The sequence below is a fragment of the Nannospalax galili genome, unplaced genomic scaffold, assembly GCF_000622305.1.
Source record: "Nannospalax galili isolate Female #2095 unplaced genomic scaffold, S.galili_v1.0 scaffold61, whole genome shotgun sequence".
Classification (NCBI taxonomy): Eukaryota; Metazoa; Chordata; class Mammalia; order Rodentia; family Spalacidae; genus Nannospalax; species Nannospalax galili.
In genome coordinates this window covers 969810-980675 of record NW_008345335.1, presented here as the reverse complement: position 1 = coordinate 980675, position 10866 = coordinate 969810, and the positions used below count along the sequence as shown (strand labels likewise).

General features: G+C 40.0%; 1 protein-coding gene across 1 annotated transcript in view; it reads right to left on the bottom strand.

The window, feature by feature from the left end:
* Window positions 1-10866, bottom strand: part of Tacr1 (tachykinin receptor 1) — a 175987-nt gene that overhangs the window by 63880 nt on the left and 101241 nt on the right. The window contains exon 2 of the mRNA XM_008841586.2: window positions 8892-9086. Coding sequence (XP_008839808.1) covers window positions 8892-9086 — 195 coding nt within the window. The remainder of the gene's footprint in view (window positions 1-8891; window positions 9087-10866) is intronic.

Genomic DNA, 10866 nt, shown 5'->3' with positions numbered 1-10866 from the left:
ATCTATCATCTATCTATCTATCTATCTATCTATCTATCATCTATCTATCATCATCACCATCATCTATCTGTCCACCTATCTTCATCATCATCATCATCATCATCATCACCTATCTTCTTTCATTCACTTGAATTTCTTTCTGGGAATTAAGATTCCATCTTATTTTTTTTTCATTACTTTGGAATATGCTTTCTCTTAAAAATATTTGCATTTACTCTTTGAGAATTTCATACATGTATACAATCCACCCTTACTTCTCCCTCTAACTCCTCCAAGTTCTTCCCAGACCTCTTAGACCTCCCAACTTCATGTCCTTTAATGCTGCTTATATGTGCATGTGTGTTGGGCCATCCACTGGACCATGGGTAACTTACCAGGGCCACACCCGTGGAGAAAACTGACTCTCTTCCCCAGCAACCATCAACATCCAATAGCTTCTCAGCTGGGGGAGGGGTGGTGGCTCATGAGCTCCTTCCTCATCCATGCTGGAATTTTGACTGGCTTTATCTTGTGCACATCTTGTTTAGGCACCCTCAGCTGTCTGAGTGCATGAGTGCAAAGGCCTTCTCATTTCCAGAAGACACCGTTTCATAGCAGCTTTCCCCAGTGCCTGGCCCTTGCAGTCTTTCTGCCCCTTCTTTGTGATGTTTTCTGAGCCTTGCTGGCAGGGATTGTAATACAGAAGCTGCATGTAAGGATGAGCATTTCACTATCACTTATTCTCTGCACGTTGACCTGTTGTGAGTCTCTGTATAATTGTGAAGCATTGTAAAAAGAAGCTTCTCTGATGAGGGCTGAGAGCTGCCCCTGATTAGTAGGTATAAAGGTGAGTATTTAGAAGGTAGTTTGGTACTCTGTCCATTTAGGAAAATACTAGTAGTAGGTTCTCTGTTAGAACCTAAGAGCTCTCCAGTCATGAGTTCTTGGCTATGTTTACAGTACCAGGTATGAATTCTGTCCTGTGGAGTAGGCCTTAAATCCAATCAGAAAGTAGTCGGTTACCCTTATAACATTCAAGTCACTATTGAACCAATGCCATATCTTACCAGACCAGTTATTATTGTAGCTCATAGCATTCACAGCTGGATAAGTCTGTTGAAGACCTTTCTCCTCCAGCAGCCTCTAGCACCTTCTGGTTCTATGAAAGCTATCTAGTAGGGAGGAAGCTTCTAGGTCAGTATCATCTTGATTTCTTCATGGTCTGTGACCCAATTGTGTGGTCTTCAACAATAAGGTCTTAATCAAATTGCCTTAGGAACCAAGAGTAGTGACAATGATCTGCATTGTTCTGGGGATCTGTGAGACTCCCTTGACAACAACCCAGCCTAGGCACTGGGCTTTTTGGTTGATAACCTACTGCATCTGGGAAGAGCATTATCCTTCCATATATGGTACAATTAAACCACACACACACACACACACACACACACACATACACACACGCACACACACACATATATATATATTATTTTGTGCTATGTATATACATACATATATAGCATAAAATAGTAGCTTCCATATGCTTTGGAAGCATCTTTTGTGTTAGTTTTTCCTCCCTCCACCCCTCCCCTGCCCTATCCTCCCATTCCCCTCCCCATTTACGTTTCTCCCCTACTATTTCCCTTTCCCCTTCATACCACCTGTGCTCTACTAGATTTCATGTGACCATCTTCCTACAGTGTCAACATACTCTTCACTCTTGATTTAACTGCTTCTCATCAACAGTGGTGACAGTGCTAGGGGTCCTGGGCTGTATTTATAAACACAGTGAGTATTGGGGGAAGAGATGAACCATAACAACTAAACAATCAATCCTGGAAACACAAATATCCTGACACTTGTTTGATCAAAGTGGATCAACTTAGCAAAAGATTCTATCATTCATTCATTCATTCATTCATTTTCTCTTTGTCACTCTCTAAAATAATAAAGAAGTTAAAACATTTGAGAAATGATTTTGAAATGTATTTTCTCATATTTTCATTAGTGATTTCATTCCCTGACAATGTGTTGATTTTCAACTGTTATATTAATGAAAATAAAGAATATGAACCTAAGGGCTAGAGAGATGGCTCAACAGTTAAGAGCACTGGCTGCTCTTGCTCTTGCAGAGGACCTGGGTTTGTTCTGAGCATCCACATGGCAGCTAACAACCAGCCTTAACTCCAGTTCTAGGGAATCCAATGCTTTCTTCTGGGCTCCACAGGCATTTCATACATGTGGTACACTTACATACATGCAGGCTAAACATTCACTCACACAAAATAAAAATAAAAAATTAAGAAAGATATAAACCTAAAATTTTAGCTGATTTATGACAATGGGTTATAACAGAAGAGAAACTGCTACATATTTTATGGTATTCAGCTACAGTCAGCACTGATGTAGATTAATGTTAGTTAATAGATCTACACTCAGTTACATTTCCACAGCAACTCCAGGTATTTTGTCCAGAACGACACTACTTTGTGACATAATCTCCTCTCTTACTATGGGGAGTGTTTTGAATTCAGAATAAGCATGTCTTAACTTCTTTCTAAAACATAAAGTTATGTGCATAGAAATTTAATTAGCAGAAAATGGCATATGACCAGCGTTAATAAATGATTCAGTGAAGCTTAAATCCCCCAGCCGTCTAAATCCTTAGATAGCGTTTTCATTTTTCCTCCTCATTACAGACTTTTTCTTGGCCTTAGTGGTGGGCCCTCCAATGAAGAAATATTGACTCATTCTTCTCCCTTGTTGTTAGGGTCACTGCTCTGGTACCTCCTGGCTGCTGCCACAGTGCAACCGCTACAGCATGGGCAAGAGTAACCAGCTGTAACTCTAGTCTCTGCACAGTTATCATTGTAATAGAAGGGGCGAAGGAGAAATGCACAAGGCAAAGCCTTTTTCTTCTTTATTCTCATCACTTTCTTTCCTCTGTGCTTTTTTCTTTAGCAGGAATAGTCACTTTGGGCCGCACATGAAATCTTTGTTCAGCACCTGTCAATCAAATCCACCTTCACAGGACTCCCTGGGTTATGTCTCCTTTCTAGAGCAGCCAAGAGCATGCTGTTGGGTTGCTAATTAAGGCAGGACTCAACTGCAAATTAGTATTAATGATGAGCCCAAGCCCTCAGTTTTGAAGTATTATTATATCAACATAATTTTCTTTCACTGTGGTTTATAAATGTAAGGTGAGAACAGTAGAGGAAACACAGCGAGGAAGCAGCTAGAAGCACCATAGTTCAAGTCTATCTATCTATCTACCATCTATCAGTTTACTGTACATTGTTTCCTTCTATTTACCTATAATCTATCTATCATCTATCCATCTTCTATCATCTATCTATCTATCTATCTATCTATCTGTCTATCTATCTATCTATGTATATATCTGTCTGTCTATCTATCTATCTATCTATCTATCTTTCTATCTATCTATCTGTCTGTCTATCAATCATATATCTATCCATCATCTATCATCTATTTATCTTCTATCATCTATCTATCTATCTATCTACCTACCTATCATCTATCAATCATCTATCATCTATCTATCTTCTATCATCTATCTGTCTTCTATCATCTATCATCTATCATCTATCTATCTATCATCTATCTGTCTATCTCTCTCTCTATCTATCATCTATCTGTCTATCTATCATCTATCTGTCTTCTATCATCTATCTATCTATCATCTATCTATCTATCATCTATCTATCTATCTATCTATCTATCTCCTATCTGTCTATCATCTATCATCTTTGATATATGTTCACATAATGCTATAGAAATACACTCAATGTCATAGGAAATAATTTATAGCCTGGCAATGACATAACACCGTTATAAAGCGTGCATGAAGTCTCTAATAAACTTTGAAAAGCTATTCCACCTCATTCCTAACAAAAGACATAAAATGAGATATCATGCTTCCCCATCAGCTGGCCAAAATCCTAAAACTTTGTTGGTGAGCAGTGGAGAAGTAGTGGCTCTCACACTCATTGGGAGGAAGACACATCAGTACAACTCTGTGTAGAGGGAAAATAGTAAAATTAATGCACATAATAAAAAATTGGAAACAATCCAATGTCCACCAATAAATGATTGTGGAAATGATGTTATACATTCAAACAATGGAATCCTGTGCTGCTGGGGTAAGAGCAGAGAAGCTCTTTGTGAATTGACACAGAAAGATCTTCAAGACATATTGTTAAGGTAAAAAACAGGATGCAGAATAGCATGCATACTAAATTATGTTTTCTGATACAAAGAAGGAAACTATATTTGTGTTGACACACATATATCCTCAGAAGGAACTAAGCATAGTATTTATGTGGAAGAATGTTCATCAACATGTTAGTAAATCATGGGTATATGAGTGATTAGAGAGTCACATATTCATATTTTTAAATGTAGAATAAACTTGTGGGTGGTAAACCAAGTACATCTACAGATTTTCATGGTCCAGAGGCACCCGCTTCTGGATGGAATTTTTTGTTTTATCCCAATGAAAGGAGTTTCTCAAGAGCTTGTGAAAATAAAATCTTTCGCATTGCACTTAATTTTAAGTTGAAAAAGTATGTAGTATATAGCACCCAAATTCCATTTTTTAAAGCAAATACTCATGCCACAACCTTCAAGTGCAAGAAATATAATCAGGCTGTCCCCTAGGGGCCCTCCAGATGCCTCTTCCTGATCATACCCCTGACCTTCTGGCTGGAGAGAGTTGTGGTCTTCACTTACAGGGGAAGTCTTCCTTACTAGAATTCAGAGTTCTTTTGTCTAATTATGTATTTCAAGAATGTCATTCTGTTGTGCTTGTTCTAGAACTTTGTAAGAGTCATCCACATTGTTTGGGGCTCCATTTTGTTGATTTTATTAGTGATACAGGATTATATTATGTGCTCCCACATTTTTTTTTTCTAATCTAGTCTATTGATGATGGGCATATGAAATGGCTTTAGCTTGGGTCATAAAGAACAACACTGACATGAGCAATCTGTCAGATGCATATGCAGGAGTATTTCTAGGGTAATTACCCTAGAGGAAAATTTGTGAGTTATGGGGTATACATAGCTTTTATTTTTAAAGATAGTATTAAAGCATTTTACAATGTGCTTTTGCAAATTCATACTTTTTTTTTTAGCAGCCAACAAAAGTGCTCATCACTTTATATCTTTGAAAAGTTAGACTTAATTGTGTCAGAGACCTTGACACTGACTAGTCTGATGGTGTATGACATGATTCCATTATAGTTTTCATTTCTATTTAATGAATGATGAATTAACTTGGGTGTCTCTTTATATATTGATTGGACATTTGGATTTTTTTGTAAAGTGCATGCTCAATACTTTGTCCATTCTCTTACTGAGCTGCCTGTCTTTCACAGCTCTTCATTTAAGCCATGTGTTATTAAAGATACGAATGAGGAATGATTAGTGTTGGAAGTTCTCCATGTAGCCAGAAGGCATTTGCAGCAGTCTATGATATTTTGCAAAGTACTTTCATGTAATTAGTTGGCACAAATTATTTCTCAGAGAAATTGAGCCTAAGCATCTGCCAATCGCACCATCTTCCAGTCACCTGCCAGTAACCCTGTCAGTGAACAGTGCTAACATCAGCAATTAACATTCACCAGACCCTTACCACATGCAGGGCCCTGGGCTGAGCACTTCCCATGAGTTATATATTTGCTGCACTAGTGACTTTCTTCTTGTGATAAAATACCTGATGGCAGGTATTTAAGGAAGGAAGGCTTATTTTGACCCACAGCTTGAGGAGATACAGTCTATCGTGGTGCAGAACGCATGGTGGCAGGAGCCTGAAGCAGCTGGCTACATTGAATCCACCGTTAGGAAGCAGAGAGAGATGAATGCTGGTGCTCAGCTCGCCTTCTCTTTTTCCTTCAGTCCAGGATGCCAGCCATGGAATGGTGCTGCCATCATTCAGGGTGGTCTTCCCTGTTCAGTCAAACCTTCCTGGAAACTCCTTCATGGACACACCTAAAGGTGTGGGACTTTGGCGATTCTAAACCTTGTCAAATTGACTATTAGGACTAACAATCACACTTATTTGCAATACTTCTTTGTGGAATATACTATCAGGCTTAAAGGCTTAACTGACTTGACCATTGATGATTGGATTAGAGAGTGGTGGGGCAGAGAACTGATTTTTCATTGAACTTGAGCCCACATACTCACACTAATTATCACAGTAACTCAAAACAAAATTTCCATCTGGTGTCAAATTTGGAATTTTTGTGTACTGTGGAAGTGACAGTCATTAGTACTAAAAGAAGAGGATATAATTATTTAGCTAAACATAATAAAATATAAATTCTCTAAAAATATATCAATACATTATGGATACTGACACATAGAAAACAGAATTTAATATTGAAAGCTTTGTTATGCATTTGAATTATGTTTATATCTCAGTCAATATATGAATGACAAATATAGACTCTTTAGATTTATTATAAGAATGAACATGTTATATCTCTTAAATAAGTAACATCAGATGCTTGTAAGCCAGAATCATATTCTATAGGTAACTGTTTTAGTTAACATTAACTTTCAACTTGACACAGTCTAAAATACCTGAAAAAAGTCTCAACTGAGTGTCTTTACAAGGTTGGTCTGTGGACATGTCTGTGAAGGATTATCTTGTTTGTCTTAATCCATATAGGAGGGCCCAGCCCACCAACTGGTGGTCCTGGGCTATAAAAGAAAGCTAGTTAAGAGGGAGCCAGAGGGAGCTAGCAAGCAGTGTTCCTCCTCAATTTCTGCTTCAAGTTCTTGCCTTTAGTTCCTGCTCTGATTCCCTTTAATGATGCTGCAGTCTCTAAGCATAATAAGCCAAAACCTTTTCCTCCCTCAAGTTGCTTTTCATCAATGCTATATCACAGCAACAGAATGAAACTAGATTAGTTGCTCTCATGAAGTAAATAGTGATGGCAAACGATCCACAGAACCAGTAAAAGCTCCTTCGAATTCTCAAAGCCAAGAAAGATGATAACCCCAGTGCACTGTGTTGGGTCTTAAAGGAAATTTCTAGTCATTAACAAGCATAAATCACCAAAATGTTCACAAGTCTCTAAACATTGTTGCTTATTGACTAAAACCCCATAGTTCTGGGGGAAAAGAAATCTATTTCTGAGTTAAACTTTAAATTTTCTGTAAGATAAAAGTAGCTGTGACTGTCACGAAATAGGTTGTAGGAATTGGATCAAACTTTGAGAAGACTCTGAGAACTAACGACAGAGCCCTGGTCCCTGTTGTTGACAGATTTCTGAAGAGCTTTCTATGAGGAGTTTTCATTCAGAGGTGTTTTCCTCCCATTCGGAGGAAACCTGGCTTGGTTGTGTTCATGGGTCCCATATGGCTCGTGAAGTTGAGTTCTTTCCCCTGCTGAGATCTTGCTCAGGCTTGTAGCTTTACTTAATAAAATGATTTTACAGTGTCTCCTGGGCTGAGCATCTATCCACCAACTGCTTGATCCATTAGATCTCATTGTCTGGAAGGCTGCACCTGAACCTTATGTACCCGGCAAGTCACATTTCCATGCTCTGCAGAACAGACATGCCAGTGTGACTGTTGTGACGGACTCTGGAACCTCAGATCTCAGTGTTATGACAGGTTGTCTCGTTTTAACATTTGGTAAATTTAAAGGCCACACAATTACATTGCTATCCAATGAATTTGCTGCATAATTCTTGTATGACATCTAATAGCTTACAAGGTGAGAAATGCACTGTGTCATTTGATATTCATAGCAGTTGTTTACAGGAAACAGTTTTGTTTTCTTCCATTTTAGAAGAGAGGAGAAGCTGTGACCCTTGCACATAGTCACACGGGTAGTGGCAATTCATAATTAAAAACTCAGATCTTCTGACTCGAACTCCAGTGTTTTATGATTTGAATAATAAGCCCAACACTGTAGGATTACAGAGGTTTTCAAGAAGAGCCACTTTGTCCATGCACTGTCAGTCCAGAAATCTAACGATTAGAACATCACCATTCACTTGAGAACAAGGTAAAGAATGAGCCATTGCAATGCTGCCTCTAGGGCAAGAAGTCTCAAGGGAAATTGCTAAGACATTTAGAAAAACCCTGTCTGTGGCCAGCCCTCATGCTTGCCTGGTAAGCACTCTGTAACTCTCAAAGTCCTACCAAGCTGGCCCTGCATTCTCAGGCTTCTGAAAGGCACTGTCTTGCTTCTCACATTGTAAGATCCTGGAAGGTGTTTAGGTTGATGCTTCCCTAGAGACAGAGTCTGAGATGCAAGTACAGTGACCCTATTTGGGAGGAGAAAGGGCAAGGAGTAGGCTGTGATATACAGGAAAGGCTGGTGGTCAATAAAGTGTGTGCTTTGAAAGCAGCTTCCACTGGGGCACCTGCAGCTTAATGTGGAAATCCCAGACAGTGCAAAACACACTGCAGAGGGACGGTACCAGACAGGAGAGGAGCAAGGTCACTGTTGAGAGCTACTAGAGTGGAGACGTTCCCATCTTCCAGCATGCTGCGCCTGACCAAAGTGCGGCACCCCAGAAACACAGGAACTGGCAGGGAGTTCGCAGGTAACAGGCCCAAGAAACGTGGTGGAGCACCCAAAGCATCTATTGTAATAGGAACTAGTAATAGGAACTAGGTCTCAACATTTTTTGGCAGGGGAGGAGTATTGTCTTCCAAAGCCCAGAGCAGTATTGGGGATACCATCATTCCCTTAAGAGCTGTAGACACATCAATGCCATGTCAGAGTGGATGTGAGAAATACAGGTAGTTATACATTAAGTTTTCATTGATAAAAGAATATGGAAAGAATTAACAAAGAAGGGCAAGGAAGGTCCCAGGCACTGCAGTGGCTTCTGAGTGGATGGGTGAGAGTGGCAAACTTCTACTCACACTTTTTCGTAGGTCCTGTTGGGGTGCTCTGGCCATTCAATCATGCACACGACTCTGCTGGGCATGGTCTCGGTGGTGGAGTAGTAGCCTTGTGGGAAGGCCAGCAGGAGAGCCAGGAACCAGATGACACAGATGACTACTTTGGTGGCAGTGGCTGATAGCCGGGGCTGGAGGGGATGGATGATGGCCATGTATCTGCAGCAAAGAAAGGACAATGCTCTGTCTTGGTCACCAAAGTTGATGTATCAGCCATTATGTGTTCCTGGTTTGTGTGCGTGCATGCGTATGTGCGTGTGTGTGTGTGTGTGTGTGTGTGTGTGTGTCTCTGTGTCTGTGTGTGGAGGCCAGAGGTCAACCTGCAATATTGTTCCTCAGAAGCTGTCTATGTTGTCTATTGAGACAGAGCCTCTCACTGGAATTTGGGGCTTGCCAATTAGGCTAGGCTGTGTAGCCAGCGAACTCCAGGGGTCCACCTGTTTCTGCCTCCCCAGTACTGGGAGTAGAAGCATGAAACATCACACCCCAACTTTTTCATATTTATTCTGGGGATCAAATTCAGTTCCTTGTGGGCTGGAGAGATGGATTAGAGGTTAAAAGTACTTGCTCCAGGGCTGGAGAAATGGCTCAGCAGTTAAGAACACTGTTGCTCTTCCAGAGGACCCAGTTTTGATTCCCAGCACCCACACGGCAGCTAACAACCGCCTGTAACTCCAGTCAAAGCATCATGAATGGGGTTGGGAACCAGAAGGCTTCAGGTATGAGTGTGGTCCCTTGTGTGGTTCTTGGTAGCAGGACCTGTGAGCTGGTCTTCCTGTTATAAAATGGAAATAATCCCTGCCTGGCCTCCCCACAACATTATGTTCTGTTAACCATAAGGCACCCAATGGTTGAAAATGTCATTGTCAATTAACATAGTAACATTGCCTTTGTTCTCAAGATCATGTGTGGGACCTTTCTCAGAGTGACACTGGGACTGAGCATATTGGATAACTAACACTTGTACTTTCTCAGCATCCTTATAGAGCTGAGACCTGGGAATTCCTTCTGGGCACTGGCACTAGTCAGCTTTCCACCATTATAACAATATGCCTATGATAACCAACTTACAAAGACAAAAGGTTTATTTTTGGCTCATAGTTTTGGAGTTGGCTCAGTGGTTAAGAGCACTGGCTGCTTTTTCAGAGGACCTAGGTTCAGTTCCCAGCATCCATATGGCAGCTAACAACCATCTGTAACTACAGTTCCAGGGATCTGGCACCTTCTGGCCTCTGCAGGGTATTGTACATATGTGGTGTACTTAAATACACGCAGGAAAAACACTCGCACACATAAAATTAAAAAATAAAATATTAAAAAAATCAATAAAATAAAATAAAAAGTGCTTGCTCCATAATCATAAGGACTGGTGTTCAGATCCCAGTATCTACATAACAAGTTGGGTATTCCTGAAAAAAACCTGTAACCCCAGCTCTGAGGTGGGCAGAGATAGGAAGATCCCTGGAGCTTGCTGGCTTTCAGCCTGGCCAGAACAAGAGCCCCAGGTTCAGGGAGAGACCCTGCTTCGACAGAATAGGTGGACAGTGATAGGAGAGGACAGCTGACACCCTCTTTTGACTTCTGCATGGCTGCAGAGCATAATAAATTCACACAGACACATACACAATTCATGTAAATAATTAACAAACAAATTTCTTTAAGAAAACTAAGGTCCTCATGCTTGTGCCACAAGGATATTTACTAGCTATCTTTCCAACCCCCGCCCACCCAGGGATTTTTTTTTTAAATAAATCATATTTTTTTTATTCTTATTCTTTTATGAAGTTAGTTAAAAATTAATGAACAAGAAATTAAAGAGACTGCGCTGCAATTAAGTTAGAATATTCTAACTGAAAAACAATTACTGTGAAACTATTTACATTCTCATAGAATTATAAACATTTCTCAAGGAATACTTTACAGCACAACTTTTTTTTTT